The 20,067-nt window shown below is 43.5% G+C and overlaps 1 protein-coding gene across 1 annotated transcript; it reads right to left on the reverse strand.

Annotated features, from left to right (window-relative positions):
• Window positions 1-5,195: 5,195 nt before the first annotated feature.
• Window positions 5,196-14,420, reverse strand: PIN4 (peptidylprolyl cis/trans isomerase, NIMA-interacting 4). Its single transcript, NM_001105657.1, has 4 exons — window positions 14,325-14,420; window positions 11,591-11,664; window positions 5,981-6,100; window positions 5,196-5,371 (listed from the first exon to the last, which is right to left on the reverse strand). Exons 1-4 carry the CDS (start codon window positions 14,365-14,367, stop codon window positions 5,213-5,215), a joined length of 396 nt encoding a protein of 131 aa, NP_001099127.1. The 5' UTR covers window positions 14,368-14,420; the 3' UTR covers window positions 5,196-5,212.
• Window positions 14,421-20,067: the final 5,647 nt, after the last annotated feature.

The raw sequence follows: 20,067 nt of genomic DNA on the forward strand, positions 1-20,067 counted from the left end.
GAATTTATCAAGTACCATCTGTGTATTAGGTACTCTACATAGGTTTCTTGTTTAATCCTTACCGTAATCCTTTGAGGTCAAGGGTAGTATTTCCATTTTTTAATTGAAGAAATGGCTTGGTGAGACTGTGACCTGCCCAAGATCACACAGTAAGGGGTGAAATGGATTGTTAACCATGTGTTACCTAGTGACAAGCCAGTATAATAACTGAGCTGCTTTTACTCACAACATTTCTGACACCAAATGTGGGGTTTTTCCACACCTAGCAGTTCTCCATTTCTTTGCAGACACCAACTGGGTATTCTACAATTCAACTCAATTCTGACACTCCCTGGATTAGAGTCAAACTGCACACAGGTTTAAGGACTCACTCCCATAAGACTGCCCTCACGTCAGATGCCAGTTACTAGTATTAGGGTCCCATGTTATCCACACTTCTCTTCAGCTTGGCTACAAATTGAGGGTTCCTGAGGATGGCTGCTTCTTCAGGTTCAGTAATTTGTTTGAACAGCTCATAGAACTTAGGAAAACCTATTATTACTGGTCTTTATAACTATAACTCAGGAACAGCCAAATGAAAGATGCATGGGGCAAGGTATGGAGAATGAGGTGTGTGTGAGCTTCTGTGTCTTCTCTGGGCATGGTCACACTTCCAGCATCTTGATGTGTTCACCAACCTGAAGCTCTCTGAACCCTGTCATTTAGAATTTTTTTTACAGAGGTTCCATTGTGTAGGTATGATTGTTTAAATCATTTAAATCACTGGCCATTGGTAAATATCTATTTCTAGCACCTCTCTTCTCCCTAGAGGCCAGGGAGTGAGGCCAAGAGTTCCAAGCCACTAATTAAGTCTTTCTGGTGACCAGTCCCCATCCTGAAGCTATTGAGGGGTCCTCAGCCACCAATCATATCATTAACATAAAAAAGGCCAAATCACTACATAGATTCCAGGGGAGCCATGTTGCCAGTAACTAGGGACAAATATATATATATTTTTATCACATACACACATGAAAGTTCCATGGATGGAGGAGCCTGGTAGGCTACCGTCCATGGGGTCGCAAAGAGTTGGACACGACTGAGCAAATTTACTTTCTTTCTATCGTTTCTTTTGGAGAGAAGGAAATGGCAACCCACTCCTGTGTTCTTGCCTGGAGAATCCCATGGATGGAGGGGCCTGGTGGGCTGTGGTCTACGGGATTGCAAAGAGTCGGGCATGACTAAGCAACTAACACACACACACACACACATGAAAGCTACTTGTAAATGACATGTAATACATGTTACTGTTATATGTATTATAAAATATATAGAATCTTGAAAAAAATGAGCTGAAGCTTAAATAATAGGTTATCTTCTGCTTTATTGACTATGCCAAAGCCTTTGACTGTGTGGATCACAATAAACTGGAAAATTCTTCAAGAGATGGGAATACCAGACCACCTGATCTGCCTCTTGAGAAATTTGTATGCAGGTCAGGAAGCAACAGTTAGAACTGGACATGGAACAAACAACAGACTGGTTCCAAATAGGAAAAGGAGTATGTCAAGGCTGTATATTGTCACCCTGCTTATTTAACTTCTATGCAGAGTACATCATGAGAAATGCTGGGCTGGAAGAAACACAAACTGGAATCAAGATTGCCGGGAGAAATATCAATAACGTCAGATATGCAGATGACACCACCCTTATGGCAGAAAGTGAAGAGGAACTCAAAAGCCTCTTGATGAAAGTGAAAGAGGCAAGTGAAAAAGTTGGCTTAAAGCTCAACATTCAGAAAACGAAGATCATGGCATCCGGTCCCACCATTTCATGGGAAATAGATGTGGAAACAGTGTCAGACTTTATTTTTCTGGGCTCCAAAATCACTACAGATGGTGACTGCAGCCATGAAATTAAAAGTCGCTTACTCCTTGGAAGGAAAGTTATGACCACCTAGATAGCATATTCAAAAGCAGAGACTACTTTGCCAACAAAGGTTCATCTAGTCAAGGCTATGGTTTTTCCAGTGGTCATGTATGGATGTGAGAGTTGGACTGTGAAGAAGGCTGAGCACCGAAGAATTGATGCTTTTGAACTGTGGTGTTGGAGAAGACTCTTGAGAGTCCCTTGGACTGCAAGGAGATCCAACCAGTCCATTCTGAAGGAGATCAGCCCTGGGATTTCTTTGGAAGGAATGATGCTAAAGCTGAAAATGCAGTACTTTGGCCACCTCATGTGAAGAGTTGACTCACTGGAAAAGACCCTGATGCTGGGAGGGATTGGGGGCAGGAGGAGAAGGGGACGACAGAGGATGAGATGGCTGGATGGCATCACTGACTCAATGGACATGAGTCTTGAGTGAACTCCGGGAGTTGGTGATGGACAGGGAGGCCTGGCGTGCTGCGATTCATGGGGTCTCAAAGAGTCGGACATGACTGAGCGACTGATCTGATCTGATCTGATTGATAGTACAAAACTTTTCTCTTACCAAAAGAAATTATTACAGGTGTCCCTCAAATCCAAGGGGGATTGCTTGCAGTATTTTCTGCAGATACTAGAGTCCACAGATGCTCAAGTTGCCCATATAAAATGATGTAGTATTTACATATATCCTACATACATTCTCACATGTATTATATTTTAAATCATCTCTAGATTACTTATACAACATAAATGTAAATTGCAAAGTTTGTAAATACAGTATAACTGCTATGTAAATAGTTGCCAGTGCATGGCAAATTCAAGTTTTACTTTTTGGAACGTTCTGGAAATTAAATATATTTTTGATTTGCAGTTGTTGAATCTGCTAATGCAGAACCATGGAAAGAGAGGGCCGACTGTTATTTTAGAGAGGATGATATGATTGAATATGTATCATTGAAAAAAATCCCATTGTTAATACTGTGATTCAGCAATTCATAGTCTGCATCTAACTCCAGTTTCAGTTTCCCTACAAGAACTGAATGACTGTCGTCATGCAAGTGCATCATTGGCTGTGTCGTATATCTTAAAGTTTTTCAGTCTCCCATCAAACACAAATGTTCATGAAAATTCAGCTGATAAATTCTCTCCCTTGATATGAAAAAAAAGGTCCCCACGTGATTTATTTGCCTGCCAGGAGGCTTTCAGGGCCTGTGTCCATTTGATCTGAAGAGTAAGACTTAAAGGTCCTAGATGTATTTCTCGCTGAAAAACAACAGTGCTTCTTGAGTACCTATAATGACAGTTGGGGGGGGGGGGCACGGAATACATGTACATGGTAAAATGTTAAAACGGTATCTAAGGCAGGGATTTTTAAACTGAAGAATTCACATGTCTGAATCTGGATGGGAAGACTTACATCTCCTCCTCCTCCCCCTCTACTGTACTCTATCTGGAATTTAATGTTTCCTTTCATTATGAATGTTGGCAACAAAGTACAGAAATATTAGCAGTACCACAACTTTCTTGATAATAGAAATCAGAGATTCCATAGTTATTGCAGCTCTTTCAAAATACCATTGATATGCACCACCACAAAATCATGGTGGGTTTTATTTTTTAATTTTGGCCATGTTACATGGCTTGGAGGATCTTAGTTCCCTGACCAGGGGTTGAACCCAGGCCCATGGCAGTGGAAGTGCAGAGTCCTAATCACTGGACCACCAGGGAATTCCCTCACAGTGGTTTTTAGTCCTACCACTACATCTCAATGTATTAATAGAGCTATATAAAACAACTATTTTTTGATTACTCAATTTCAGTATAATTGATGTTCTTTGTAGTTTTATGTATTCGTTTAAAATGAACAATCTTCAAAATTTTCTTCAAGATTTTCAGAATTTATAGCCCTTATTTAGAGAGTGTTTTAAATGTGGTTTTAAAGCAGTTTCATCTGATACCTACTATTTTGATCATCCCTCTGTATGATGCTGCCATATCTATGTATTCTAGGGAGTGGGCAGCCTTTAGTCTGTTCAGTGGGGAATACTGCATGGAAGCACAGGTGGTCAGAAATGTCTAAAATGGGAAACTTAACTCTCTAAGGTGAACTGCTGCTATGTGGCATAATGTGGGTATGTCAAATGCAGCCGAGAGAGAACACAGTGTGTTCAAAAAATCACTGTTAATAATCACACAGTTGCACTCGCAAACTTTGATTTTTGAAGTAGTGTAGTATTTATAATATTTATATACTTTTTTGTTATGTCTTAAAAGTGGCATTTAAAAAATGTAGATACACAGAACATTGACCCTGGAGAGGACTGTCATAACGTAACCCATACATTTGAGGATGAGGGAATGTTTTTAGTCGGACATCCCTGTTTGTTTTTTTTTTTTTTTTTCTTTTTTGGCCTGTGGCTTGTGAGATCTTAGTTCTCTGACCAGGGATCAAACCCAGGCACTGGCAGTGAAAGCTCAGAGTCCTAACCACTGAATCGCCAGGGAACTCCCACATTTTTCCCTTTAATCAGCAGTTGGTGAATGGCTACTGTTTAGTACAAAAAACTGACAGAAGAACTGAGTGTTTTTTCTTCCAACAAATGTTTATTTAAAAAGAAAGGAGTTAATGTTGAATGGCCATTATTGAATGGCCATAATGTTGAATGTGCCATGTGCTATGTTATGACACTGGAGCTAATAACAACTGTCCTGGCAGATCATGTTGGCTACCTTATAAAACAAGTGTCTAGGAACTTATTTTATGATTTTCATATGCTAATCCATCTATTCAATATCCAATTCAGTCTGAATTGTATGAGCTGATATTTGACTTTTCTAGAGAAGCTTTCTAAATTAATTTATGCGATATGGTGAGAATCAGATAAAGCAGTTCTTGGAGGGAAGGGACTAACAGGTTTAAAAGGAGTCTGCTTGACTTATCTTAGAGAAGTGAAGTGAAGTTGCTCAGTCGTGTCCGACTCTTTGTGACCCCATGGACTGTAGCCTACCAGGCTCCATCCATGAGATTTTCCAGGCAAGAATACTGGAGTGTGTTGCCATTTCCTTCTCCAGAGGATCTTCCCGACCCAGGGATCGAACCTGGGTCTCACACATTGCAGGCAGATGCTTCACCGTCTGAGCCACCAGGGAAGCCCATCAACTAAATACCTACTGTTGTGCACACCAACCTTTACCCACCTGATTTTGTACCCACAAATCCACAATGACAGAGTTCATAAAATACAATGCTTATTCAATACCTTTTAAAGAAATAATGTATAAAACATATGTAGTCTTTCATACAATTTTATTTTCTCCCTTCAACCATTATAATATGATACCCAAATTTTGTCTTTACTGGAGGGTCTGTAAACACAGGCTTATCCAGCACACTTATAGGCAAGGCGAATGCTGCTTCTTGAAATGGTCCAACCATGGACCCTCTGGTCATCCAACCCAAGTCACCCTGGAAAATCCAAAAGATATGTGATATCAAGTGGCCCCGAAGAGGGAACAGTTCTACTGTAGCTTGAAAACTTCCCAACATGAATGCTAAGGTTCCTAGGTTTATTTTTCTGGGCTGGAGAGAAGACGACTCAATGGGCACAAAATGGGGAAGAGGTCCAACCCCAGGCTGCACACACAAGCACTCACAATGTTGCTGGGTGTCTACTCTGTACTTAGTCACTCAGTTGTGTCTGACTCTGTGACCCCATGGACTGTAGCCCTCCAGGCTCCTTTGTCCATGGAATTCTCCAGGTAAGAATACTGGAGTGGGTTGCTGGCTGCCCTCCTCAGGGGAACTTCCCAACCCAGCAATCAAATCCAGGTCTCATTGCAGGTGGATTTTTTTTACCATCTGAGCCACCAGGGAAGCCCTAGTTATCTGTTAGCTGTGTAAATTTGGTTATGCCAAGGTTTAGACAGGTGAATACCTGTATTCAACTGTTCACAAGTTGGACATTTCTGCTTTTAAGATCTTTAAGATATGCCTAAAACTAATGGCAAAACAGAAATAATCCCTACTGCTGTGTGTCCTCCATGAGAGACATTTTAAATGATGAGTGCACCATACCCCTTGCCTGGCTTTATCTTCACTATATTGTGCAGCCACTTCATTGAATTTCATTCCAGACTTTAACTTTTCCATGGCTTCCAAGATTTTTCCATGTTTTTCACACAGAATGTGTCTGACCTACAAGGAAAAAACATGTTCATGTAATACCTGGAGACCCAAACGATTTCCTTCCTCACAATACAGCAGTCACATTGGGATTACCCCCATACTAGTGGGGAAAAAAATGCATTCACTCATGGCAATGGAAAATCCTGGAAGTCTGCCCAAGTGGGCAATAGCCCAATGGGGCAAAACCCCATTTCCTGTATAAGACAGTATCTTGGAACTCAGATTTAGATGGAAAATGGGCACCTGGCTGTGGAATGTTCCCATCCTTTACCATGTACCTCAATGGTACATGAGGAGGAGGAAACTTGATAATGGTTGAGAGCTGGGTACTGGAGTCAAATCCCCACTCTCCTGTATGGTCTTAGGCATGTTTTAAATCTCTAAATGTTTTCCCATTTGTGCACTGAAATAACAGTAACTGTGTTGTGAAGACTGAGATAATGCAGCTAGCACTCAATAAAGGTTACCTATTAATTTATCAGAGGTAGAATGATATGAAAAAAACCCGCAAAGAAATACTTTTTACCAAAAGAGGCCAATTGTATAAAGCCCCTCCACAATTTAACACTTAGAAAAAGAATCATATGTTGAATTTTAAGAATACTCAACCCTAAAAAAGTGTTCAAATGCAACTTATGTTTATATAAAGTCATGTTTTTAAAAAAATCACTATGTCCTTAGAAATGCTTTTGTCAAGATATGTTTTGTAGGATTTCCCATTTCTCATTCAAACAGAATCCATTATTCATTTCTTATTATAGGTGATACACTAGGATAGGGCCTAAAGATGTCTCCCTTATAAATTTAGAGACAGACAAACCATGTCCTCAGGGTTCAGTTAGTAAAACTGGGGATGACAGAATCCTGGACTGGAGAGCTACACAGAAGACACACAGCAAAGAAAAGAATGTGTCAAAAAGCAGGGCTCAGTGAGGCAAACTTCTATAGAATGTGTCCAGCACTGCCTAGGGGAGACAGGGACAATCTGGACACTAGAGAGAGACATGTTGGGGGATAAGGATGGTTCCTCAGTCCGTATCTTAGCCTGGCTAAAACTTCTTCTCCACTGTTTCCCTCTTTCTGCTTTTACATTCACAAAGCAAACCTGGTTCAATGACTGGGAAAGTGCACACAGCATTCGTGATCACAGAAAGGGGATCCCATCTATCACTTTATAAATGATAAGCAAGGATTCTCGTTTTACATAGTTTGACGGGTTAGACAAAATGAGTCTGTAGTACCTGTGGGGTTTGCAAGTGTGACTGACCAACTGGCAACTGTATGAGACTGACATCTTAGAAGAGAGCCAAGGGTCTTTCCTGGCAGTGGTTAAGACTCCATGCTGTCAATGCAGTGGGCCTGGGTTCGATCCCTGGTCAGGGAACTAAGATCCTTCATGCCTGGTGGTACAGACAAAAGATTAGAAAAAAGAGAGCCAAGCTCCAGAGAGAATGTGGGAGTGATGAGCAAGGAGGTAGCAGCTGATGCTATGGGAGGTGATGGATCACCCAAGGAGGCTACACAGAACGAGAAGAAGTACACAGAATGAGAAGAAGAGGAAAGTACACTCAAGACTCATTGGTGGAGAATATTGGTGTTTAAACAATAAGCAAAGAAAGAAGCTCAACAAGCATAATAAAAAGAACCAGACAGGTAGAGAGAAAGGTGTGTTAACATAAATCAAGGCAAGAGAAAGTTTCAAGGAGGAAATGGGCAACAGGGTTAAATGCTGCAGAATGATGAGGATCCGGATCCTTAGCAAAAGCTGTTTCAGAAGAGCAGTAAGTGAAAAAGCCAGGGTGCAGCAGCTGACGGAGGAAATAATGGGAAGCAGGACAGTAATGAGGGTGGTGGTGGTGGTTAGTTGCTCAGTCGTGTCTGACTCTTTGCGACCCCATGGACTGTAACCTGCCTGGCTCATCTGTCCATAGGATTTCCCAGGCAAGAATACTGGAGTGGGTTGCAATTTCCTTCTCCAGGGGATTTTCCTGACCCAGGGATCGAACCCCCGTCTCCTGCTTGGCAGTCAGATTCTTTACTGCTGAACCACCAGGGAGCTGCAATGTGGATAGGGTTCCCCCAACTAACTGAGTTAGAAAAGGAGAAAGGGCTCTGGTCAGAGGGAAAGAGTCACATACATTAATATATTTTAAAGGTCCCTGGGTGTATTTTCAGAATGAAGGGAAAGATGCAGTAAAGAGGGAAAAGTTGAAGACAGCAAAGAAAGAGGGTAGAGATAAATGAAGGAGTGAGGCTAGGCATTCAGAGCACTGCTGGAAAAATTAGTTAGCCTTAAAAGAAGAGAGGTAAGAAGAATGAGGAGGGAGGTGTGGTGAAGATAACTGCTGGTCAATGAGTTCCTGACTATAGGTCTGGTTTCCATTTTCTTGTGACAATTATAACAATATTTCAGTTATTGAGTACTTAATACTAACTGTGCTAAGTGCTTTACATATGTGATCTCATGAAATCTTCACACCAACCCTGTGAGACTGAATCAGTGTTTCTCAACCTTGGCACATGTCAGAGTCACCCCAAGAGCTTCTAAAAAATATACCAAGATCTAGTCCCCACCCCTAGAGACTGTGAGGCAGCTGGTCTGGGGTAGATCCCTAGGCATGGAGACTCAGAAGCTCTCCAGGTGAAGTTGATGTATACGAGGGTTGAGAACCACTGGACAAAGCTGTCTGCTGATTGACTGGAGGAGGGTGGTGGATGGCTTGAGGCAAATGGCAAGGGATCTCTGTGCAGTTCTGATGGCCCAGACCAGGGTACAGACCAGGAATCAGTGGCCCCAACCCCCGAGGCTGTGTGACTCTCCAGTGGGCTCCAGCAGTTCTGGGTTTGAGTGTAAAGAAAGGAGATCACTGGATTGATCCTGAGTTGTGGTCTGGCAGATAGACGTAGTGGATCACCAAAAGGAAAGGAGTCAGGGCTCCATGATCCATCTAGTTTCCAGCCTATAAGACATACAGGGCTCAGAGAACAGACACAAAGCCTGGGAGAAGGTGAAGCACAGGGCAGGCTAGAGGGCCTAGAGGTCTGTGCGTGGAGAGGAACAGAACAGGACTGGGGGAGGTGGGAAACAAGATGAAGGAAGGAAGCTGTGATGGGAAGGTAGGTTTCAGAATCTGGGCAGCTCTAGTGACACAGGGCAGGGCTGGGTTCAAGAGTGCCGTCTAGAGCAGAATGGCAGGTGTGGAAGGAGCCTAGATCCTAAAAGGCTGAAGGGTTTGGGGTCCCTCTGCTACTGGGGCCTTCACAAACACTGGAGACAAACCAGCCATCCCCTAGCAGGTGAAAAGTTCAACATACTACTCTCATGTGTCCATGGAACACTATTCAGTAATACAAAGAACAGACTGTGGATACACACAACAAGTGGAATGAAATCTCCAGAGGTTTATGGTGAGTGAAAAAAGCCAACCCCGAAAGGCTACACACTGTATCATTCCACTTACATAGAAATTATAAAATTATAGAAATTGAGAAGAGATGAGCTGCTGCTCTGAGATCATGGAGGGCAGGGGTAGGGGATCCAGGGGGGAAGTGGGTATGGCTATAAAAGGGCAACAGGAGGGATGATGGAAATGTCTGGATCTTGATTGTAGCAATGTCAACCTCCTGGTTGTGCTAATGTACTAGGGTTTTGTAAGATGTTACCATTGGGAAAACAGGATAAAAGGTATAGTGCTAAGTCATTTCAATTGTGTCCGACTCTTTGCGACCCTATGGACTGTGGCCCACCAGCCTCCTCTGTCCATGGGATTATCCAGGAAGAATACTGGAGTGGGTTGCCATGCCCTCCTCCAGGGGATCTTCCTAACCCAGGGATTGAATCCATGTCTATTACATCTCCTGCACTAGCAGGCGGGTTCTTTACCACTAGCACCATCTGGAAAGCCCCTGACAAAAGGCACATGTACATGTATAAAAAGTACATCTATCCTACAACTGAATGTGAGTCAAAAATTATTTCAAAAGGAAAAGTTTAACAAAAGAGTTTAACCTTAACTGACTTTCCTAGCTAATTGATGCTTTCAAACTGGTGTTGAAGACTCTTGAGAGTCCCTTGGACAGCAAGGAGATCAAACCAGTCAATCCTCAAGGAAATCAACCCTGAATATCCATTGGAGGGACTGATGCTGAAGCTGAAGCTCCAATACTTTGGCCACCTTATGCAAAGAGCCAACTCATTGGAAAAGACCCTGATGCTGGGAAAGATTGAGGGCAGGAGGAGGAGGGGGTGACTGAGGTTGAATACCATCACTGACTCAATGGATATGAATTTGAGTGAACTCTGAGAGATGGTGATGGACAGGGAAGCCTGGCATGCTGCAGTCCATGGGGTCACAAAGAGTCAGACAGAACTGAGCGACTGAACAACAACCACCTTTCCATATACCTCAAATATAGCCACACTGAACTTATTTTTGTTTCCAGAAAGGGCAAGATGCCTCTTTAAAGCCACTTCTTCAGTTGGATGCCTGGACAAAGTAGCTGGCTTGCATTTAGGCACCATGTTTTATGAAAATTATCTTTGGATACCAGAATCCCACTTCACATGGTGGGATGTTCATCTGAGAATGAAGGTCAACTATACATGAAAAGCAAATTCATGTCTCCCGTCTCTCTATCTTTCTATGGGTTCACTGAGTAGAAAAGTGGGCAGAATGGCCCTCTCTATTTACATTTGCTCTTTTTTTGGCTGCATACGTATAGGTGCATTTATATGCTACAACTCCACTGTAACTCTTCTCATATAGCAATAAAATTTCTTTCTTTACCTAACTGCTCCCAACTAGACTGTAATAACACGGAGCATCTCTTACCTGTTTTTTTTTTTTTTTAATACCCAGAATTTAGTACACTGCTTGGCACAGAGCAGATGTCACTAAATCCTTAAGGAATGAATGAATCAAAGTATGGAATCCCACATCCTGACTGAAACATGGAAATCGCCTTTTTATGTAGCATTAAACAGTATAATTCTATTTCAGATTATATTATCCCAGGGCAGACATACCTCTGGCACTATGTCAGGAACTTCAATTAATTATTTGCAATTGTCTCCCACCTTAATTTTCATGGTCAGGGCTCTGGCTTGTAGCTCACCAGTGGGGAAGCGTCTAATGAGACCCATGCCTTTGCCTGCTCATCTCAGCTCTTGGTTTTGTCAAGTAGTATTTCATTCTGAGAAATAACTCATTCACTTACTTGGAAAGACTTAATACATTTTAAGGAAAAATACTAGAGTATGAAGAATTTCTGGATGTCTGAGAAAACATTTAAGAAATATTTAAAAGGAATTACTTTTCGTAAGCGAGTGATCTATTATTTTCCACTTTCGTGTTATCTTGATCTTTTATCAGTATTAGGCTAGCCTTAGGATGAGTTAAGCACGCTTTCTTTTCCTTTTATGTGTACCAAAATAACAGATGTATATGTTATTTATATTTAAAATGAAAAAAAAAAAAAAAAAAGGAACGAGTAGCTCACCTTTACTGCATTGCCACCACCTTTGGGACCCTGAGCCTTCTTCTCAGAACTCTCACTCCCAGAGGCTGCTTTTCCTTTAGAGAAGAGATGACAAGTACTCATTTAAACTACACTTTCACCTTATTACTCAACACAACAGGAGTTGATACTTCCATCACAGCACCAAGCTTTAAAAGGGAACTCTGCAGACACTTTACATCAAGCTAAATTAACCTGTAACTCACCTCTTAAAACAAATTTGTGCCCTACAAAAACCCTTCAAGGAAAATGGATACACAAGTGAGTGTGCTAATAGTTGAATGGGAGCACCAAAAACCTGGCCTGGATTCTCTAGACCCAGTTTGAAATCCTGCCTTCCAAGAGCAAACCTTGGAGCTCTTGTGAGATTTCTAATAAGCACTGCAGCTATGTACTTGGATACTCACAATTATAGTAGGTAAAATGTCCAAGAATATATTTTAAATAAAGATCAAATTTCCTACCACCCATATTTGGCTAAAGAATACATTCATGTCCAAACTCCTGGAGTCAATGACATTGCCTACTGATAACCTTCCTAAGAAGTTATCAATATTCAGATTAACACAACGGGCAGTATTTTACTTTTTATTACTGTGTCATTTTGCTACTATGCCAATTTCTGTGTTAATGGCAGCATATTTACTGTTAGAGGTTGATGTTCCTAAGAACTACTGTTGGTTTAAGTGTTCAGTTCATAAACATTTCCTAAGTAACTAAGTTCCAGGCACTGGAGATACAAAGATGAACAAGCCATGGCATAATACCTTCCTTCAGGGGGCTCATATACTACTGGGGAAGATCGTTATGTAAAAGATCATTTCAGGAGAATGAGCTATGCTCTATAAATAGGGGCTGTGGAAGCACAGAGGTACATTTTAGCCAGTTAGAGAAGGTTTCCTGGATGAGTAGGAGCTGAACAGGCAAAGACAGGACAAAGGTGAGGAGAATTCCAGGGTAGGGGAACAGTGTAGTATGTGGAGGAAACTACGGACGAAGCCAAATCTGAAGTGGGAGTGCTGTGAGATGAACCCAGGGGAGGTGGCTGAGGGTTAGGGCATGAAGGCCTTTGGGCTCCATTAAGGAACTTGGAATTTATCCTAGAAGTAACGGGGACCCATTGAAATTTTATTCGGGAGACTCCATCCTGTCTTAGGAACCCCAATGCCAAGCACCCAAAAGTTGTTCAATAAATGTTCCACAAAACTGAAAATCCAAAATGCCAACCACCAAATGCCTAAGAAAACGTTACTGCCAAAGGAGTTGTATTACACTAAACTCTTATTTTCTCTAGAACAATGATGCCTTCCAGTCATCCCACCCTCTGCCCCAATGGATGATATCATCTTCTGAATGCCCCTTTACTCCCTCTGACTGAGGACTCTGGCAGCAACTTCAGGCTTCCTTTCCACCCTCACTACTGCCCTAATCTTGGATGACTTCACCATCTATTCAGAGGAATCATCCAACAGCCTAACCTCACACTTCTAGACCTCCCTCCCAAATACCCATGCCTTTTACTCCAGGCCACCTGTTTCCAGAGGCACGTGATGAAACTGTGCCACTCACAACTAATTCAATCTCTAGCTACATCTTTCTGTTCTTCCAGCCGTCTCATGCCTCATTCCCACAACACAAGTTCTTTAATGTCACAGAACCACCTCCTCCCTCCCCCCATTCAGTTCCTTTATCCTCCTATGTTCTCCTATGCTATCAAACTTCTCCTTCCCTTCCCAGTCTGGATCCCATGCTTGATCATCTTAACTGTGTCCCCAGTGGCACTCTTAATTCCCTTGGGTTGCTTTCCTTCTACTATCATTGTCCAACAAAACCTCAACGTTGGCTACAGGTTATACTTAGCTCTTCTCAATCTTGTATTGTGCCAGTTATATGAAGAAGTGAAGTGAAGTGAATTCGCTCAGTCGTGTCCGACTCTGCGACCCCGCGGAATGTAGCCTACCAGGCTCCTCTGTCCATGGGATTCTCCAGGCAAGAGTACTGGAGTGGGTTGCCATTTCCTTCTCCAGGGGATCTTCCCAACCCAGGGACTGAACCCGGGTTTCCCGCATTGGAGGCAGATGCTTTAACCTCTGAGCCACCAGGGAAGCCAGTTATATGGTACTAGGTAAATCATGACTGAGCAGACTGTGTCCTCTACAAATTCAAGGCCTTCAATTTTAAGCTCTCAGCCCTAAGGGCAATCCTTTTTTAAGTGTTTCATCCCCTCTCACCACCCCAATGACTATTCCAAATGCTTACCACTCTCCTCAAGACCCCTACTCAGTACTTGTCTTGCTGTTTTAAAAACTACCCTTGCCTTCCACTTTTTACCACATCTATCTTCATCTCTGTGACGTCAAGCTTAAGATGTCCCTTCTCCTACTCAAAGTCAACTGCTCTACCTCTTTTCTCCCAAATTTCATTACCCTGTAGCTTTACCTAACTAATGGATCCTTCATGACAGCCTCACTCCCAACTTTTGCCCATTCGGAAGAAACTAACAAAATCAAACTTTCTTGTAATCCTTTCTCCTCTTCTATCCACCATCTAATCCCCATGCTTTTAAATCAAAACTGAAGTCCGTATTGACTGTTTCTAACTTATCACTTCCTGGTCAGTCCAACCCGCTGCCTCCGCCCCGGACCCCGGCGGTCTGCTCCCTCCGCCTTGCTTCTCACCCAACCCCATTTCTTCTTGGTTTCTCTGGCTGCTCTACCTTTTCCCCCTTTTCCAGAACCGCTTTTTCCTTTCGGGGGCATTTCCAAAGTCTGCCGTTGAACTCTCAACTGCTTAGGTTGCCGCACAAAGCCCCTTCAGGCCCCACTGGTGTGTCCTAAACATAGGCCAGAAAGCTGCATCACAATTGGCCATCCTTACCGTGGCTCCGGAAGCAGGCATATCTTGGGGCAGGCCCGGTCCTTTGACTCTTGGGCCAATGGGGCTGAAGCTCGGACGGGGTAGAGGGGCGGAGCCAAAGGCTGGGCGGGGGCAGGAAGCCACGCCTCTGTGCTTTTTGTGGCTTCTTTCACACGTCCTTCTTTTGCGCCCTTTCCCCAACTGCCCTACGCACTTCCTCCACGCGTGCGTAGTGGAAGCCGGAGGGGTGGGGGTGGGGGAGCGCCTCAGCAGTCCCTCGGCGTGGCGTTCCAGCCAATCGCGCGGGGCCATTAGACAAAGGCATAGCCGGAAAAACTTCGGCGGCCGCCTACCCCTTTCGCGCACTCATACACACCCGCCCGCCCTTCGTTTCAGGTTTTCGCTTTTAGTTATTTTACAGCTTGTAGCGAGCCTGTATAAGTGGCTGAATTTGCCCAAAGCAGTGCCTCAAGTAGTTCAAAGGAGAAAATGATGGGCAGAGGCGGACACAACTGAGCGACTAACACTACTACTGTTAAATATTTGCTATAGTTAGTACCCGGAGAAGGCAATGGCACCCCACTCCAGTACTCTTGCCTGGAAAATCCATGGACAGAGGAGCCTGGTAGGCTGCAGTCCATGGGGTCGCTAAGAGTCGGGAAAGACCGAGCGACTTCACTTTCACTTTTCACCTTCATGCATTGGAGTAGGAAATGGCAACCCACTCCAGTGTTCTTGCCTGGAGAATCCCAGGGACGGGGGAGCCTGGTGGGCTGCCGTCTCTGGGGTTGCACAGAGTCGGACACGACTGAAGTGACTTAGCAGCAGCAGCAGCAGCATAGTTAGTACCTGTGCGGCTTCCCTGGTGGCTCAAAATTGTTAAGAATCTGCCTGCAATGTAGGAGACACAGGTTCGATCCCTGGGTCAGTTAGATCTCCTGGAGAAGGAAATGGCAACCCACTCCAGTATTCTTGCCTGGGAAATCCCATGGGTAGAGGAGCCTGGCGGGCTAGTCCATGGGGTCGCAAAAGAGTCAGACAGGACTTAGCAACTATAACAATAACAATATGGTTAAAAGCATGGATTCTGGACTTCTGGCTTCAAATCCCTGCTCCACCACCCAGGTATTAACTCTGTGACCTGGGGGAAGTTACCTCACCTCTCTGGCTCAGTTTCATCTTCTGGAAAATAGAATTAATAATAATACCTTCTTATAGAGTGTGAAGAGAATTAAACAAGTTTGTATTTGTAAAGCACATAAAACAATGACTTGCTTGTGGAATGTTAGCTTAAGGTGAATGAGTTTTGAATTTACATCCTCAAACTTTTTACCTTTATCCACAACCCTTCTCCCAATTTTTGTAAGATCACGGCTTTTCCTCCACTCCATGAGATAGCTCTCTCAGCTTGCCCATGCCAGCCAGAATATGTAGGTCCTCCAGCTCAGAGCTTAGTTTTTGAATAGAGTCTTGTGGGACTTCAGATGCTACTTGCCAGCGATCAGGTATTTCTGAGACTGCCACCCCGAACTCATGCATTACAGGCAGCCCCCTGTTTTACTGCTGTCATTTCTGAACAGGCACAGTTTAGGCACTCCTTGGTTTGGATTGGAAGTGATCAACTGTGGGAAACACATCCAGAGCTGAGGAGATAATTGGTCCCTCACTTCTGAGGTGGATCCCACTTAGGTATTTACTTTCAAAGTCCTGCTGGAGATGAGGCAGGTTGACAGTAATAGTATGGCCTCATGTTCAACAGTTCATCTATAGCCAGGAGGCCAAGAGGACACCTTTACTTCTGTTTTTTCAGAGGGGACAGCCTTTCCTGTGACCACTGGCTATGGCAGTCTTAAGAGTGGGAATGAAGCAAAGTTCAGACCCCAATGAAGAGCCAGCATTAAATGGCTGACGTATCTGCAAATGTTTGGTGCCTGGAACATTGTGAGAGTTCTGTGTGTTCCAGCAGATAACAGCAACAACAATAATAAGCCTGTCAAGTGCCTGAATTTGCCCAAAGCAGTGCCTAGAGGCCAGTAGTTCAAAGGAGAAAATGATGGGCATAGGTCAAAAGCACTTTAGGACTGATAATATCATGTACAGTCTCAACTATGCAGTATGCATCACAAGCATCTTAAATGTTGGGTTTGTTTGTTTAATTTAAATTTATTTATTTTAATTGGAGGCTACTTTACAATATTGTATTGGTTTTGCCATACATCAACATGAATCCGCCACAGTTAGTTTTGGGATGTAAGTTTATGGCTAACTTTCTTTTTTTTTCTGTTTAAATTATATTCTGTTTATTTGAATTGGCATGTATTCTTTTTTTAATTCAAGGAAAAAAACAATGAATGTTATTTGTAAAACAAACAACAGAAAAGCTAGCCTCTATACAGGGTTAAGTTTGCACCAGTCTGTGGAGGCCGACTGTGGAGGAATCTGTGGGAGCAGAGTGACGAATGAACAGCAGAAGGGGCAAGGGGGCAGAGCGGAGAAAACTTCAGCCTTGAAACCATGGTAACAATTGCGAGAGTGTGCACAGTGAGTCAGAGCCAGGGATGGCTGCCAGTTGTATTTTCTAGTAACTATCTCCTCAGACTGATTCTTCCATGCATTTCTTAAACAAGGAAAATCAGGAAGGGAAGCTGGCAGCCCACTTCTCAGGACACAGTTTCACAAATCTTGACCCAAACTCACTGACCCATCCCAGCTGCTCCACAACCAAAGGGCTGCAGCTTCTTTCCCATTTGTGGTGCCAGCAGAACTTAGTCTGAAAGGGGGCCTTGAAGCTATAAAACACAGAGCTCTAGTTGATCCCATTCAGAGGTGGTCAGTGTATGCGGAGCTCTCGGCCCAAGACTCTAGGGATAAGGGTGGGAAAAGGTCACCTTTGGACACTGAAACCAGGAAAAATCAGTATACAGTGGATGTACACCTGCAGAAGTAACCGCCCATCAAGGCAAATGGATGCTGGGACATTGCCGATGGGATGAATGTGTCTCCTGAGCAGTCAGTGGCCAGAAAAGTTTCTGTTTTCTTCATGCTGTTGTAACATGTCTGATGTGAGATAGTGAAGCATTCAAGAACTGGTTTTTTAAAAAGAATGTCAGAGAAGAAGATTCCATCTAGGTTTGTCCAGCCTTGCCTAAGCAAAATAACTGCAGTTTCTGGAGGACATTAATGTTCCAGTATCTACAGGGAGAAGAGTGTCTTCTGAGGCAGTGTTCATTTGAGACAGTGAAAAACAATGGACACAAATGGCATATGTGGCATGAACTGGGCACTTTCTTTTCATTATTTCTTTTATTTTTCAGAACAGTCTTATTGGTCAATCACCATTGCCATTTCAGAGCTGAAGACACAGGCTCAGAGAAGTTAAGAAATCTGTTCAAAGTTTCACAGCTAAGGATTGTGGCATGGTTGGGCTCAGAACTTAGGCCTGTGTAACTTGCAAGCTGGTACTCTCTGTATGATGACACTGCCATAGGCTTTGCCATTCTCTAAATGAAATTCAAGAATACCTTTGTTCTGGGTGCCTGTTCTCCAAATCAGCTTCCCCAGGGGTGTTTCTGCCTGAGAGGCACCAAGGCCAAGTTATGGCCCCACCACAAGAAAGAAATAGACTTCCCTCTGGTTTATGCATCATTGTGTTGGTTTGGAGTAATCTAGAAGGTGATCACCTCTACCTACACTGCTGGAACTCCCAAGCTCAGAAACACAGAGGCGAGGAGAAGGAACACGGTGGGGTGGGAGCCAATGGGCAGAGTGCCGTGGCCAAGGCAGAGGAGAGGACAGTTGGGAAGAGGTCTTCTGTGTGCTCAGGAACTGGTCTCCATGTGCAGTGGATTCTGCCACTTAAACACCTCTTTATCTACACCCTTCATCATTTTAGAGTGAACAATGAACACTAGAATTCAGCAATCATCTCTGGAACAGCGTCCACACTGGTCTCTCAGCTGCCAGTCTCATCACCCCTCCAATCTACCCTCTCTAGCGACTGATAGAGAGCTCTCAGAAACAGATCTGACCCTCTTTCAGTGAAAACTCTTCAATGTCTCTGACTATTTGAGAGGCTACTTAGCCTAGAGACCCAAGGGCCTTTCTCCTGGCATCTGTAGTCTCATTTCATGCTGGTCCACACTGGGCTCTAACCATGTCAAGTTACCATCTACAGGCCCTCAAGTACACAGGGCTCTCTTAAGACTCCATGCCTTTTCACATAATACCCTCTCTATCTGGAATACCCTTCCCCTATTTTTGATCTAGCTAACTATCGTCTAACTCAATGAACCTATGAGCCATGCCATGTACGGCCACCCAAGACAGACAGGTCATGGTGGAGAGTTCTGACAAAATGTGGTCCACTGGAGAAGGGAATGGCAAACCACTTCAGTATTCTTGCCTTGAGAAGCGCATGAACAGTATGAAAAGGCAAAAAGATATGACACTGAAAGATGAACTTCCCAGGTTGGTAGGTGCCCAATATGCTACTAGAGAAGAGAGGAGAAATAGTTCTAGAGGAATGTAAAAGCTAAGCCAAAGAGGGAACAAAACCCAGTTGTGGATGTGTCTGGTAATAAAAGTAAAGTCTGATACTGTAAAGAACAATATTGCGTAGGAACCTGGAATATTAGGTCCATGAATCAAGGTAAATTGGAAGTGGTCAAACAGCAGATGGCAAGAGTAAACATCAACATTTTAGGAATCAGTGAACTAAGATGGACTCAGTTCAGTTCAGTCGCTCAGTCGTGTCCGAATCTTTGTGACCCCATGAACTGCAGCACGCCAGGCCTCCCTATCCAGAGTCCACCCAAACCCATGTCCATCGAGTCGGTGATGCCATCCAAAAATCTCATCCTCTGTCGTCCCCTTCTCCTCCTGCCCTCAATCTTTCCCAGCATCAGGGTCATTTAAAATGAGTCAGCTCTTCGCATCAGGTGGCCAAAGTATTGGAGTTTCAGCTTCAACATCAGTCCTTCCAATGAACACCCAGGACTGATCTCCTTTAGGGTGGACTGCTTGGATCTCCTTGCAGTCCAAGGGACTCTCAAGAGTCTTCTCCAACACCACAGTTCAAAAGCATCAATTCTTCAGCGCTCAGCTTTCTTTATAGTCCAACTCTCACATCTATACATGACCACTGGAAAAACCACAGCCTTGACTAGACAGACTAGTCTAGTCTCTGCTTTTTAATATGCTGTCTAGGTTGGTCACAACTTTCCTTCCAAGGAGCAAGCGTCTTTTAATTTCATGGTTGCAGTCACCATCTGCAGTGATTTTGGAGACCAGAAAAATAAAGTCAGCCACTGTTTTCACTGTTTCCCCATCTATTTGCCATGAGGTGAAGGGACTGGATGCCATGAGCTTAGTTTTCTGAATGTTGAGCTTTAAGCCAACTTTTTCACTCTCCTCTTTCACTTTCATCAAGAGGCTTTTTAGTTCCTCTTTACTTTCTGCCATAAGGGTGGTGTCATCTGCATATCTGAGGCTATTGATATTTCTCCCGGCAATCTTGATTCCAGCTTGTGCTTCCTCCAGCCCAGCGTTTCTCTGTACTCTGCATAAAAGTTAAATAAGCAGGGTGACAATATACAGCCTTGATG

Source organism: Bos taurus, chromosome X (genome assembly GCF_002263795.3).
Source record: "Bos taurus isolate L1 Dominette 01449 registration number 42190680 breed Hereford chromosome X, ARS-UCD2.0, whole genome shotgun sequence".
In the NCBI taxonomy this organism is placed as follows: Eukaryota; Metazoa; Chordata; class Mammalia; order Artiodactyla; family Bovidae; genus Bos; species Bos taurus.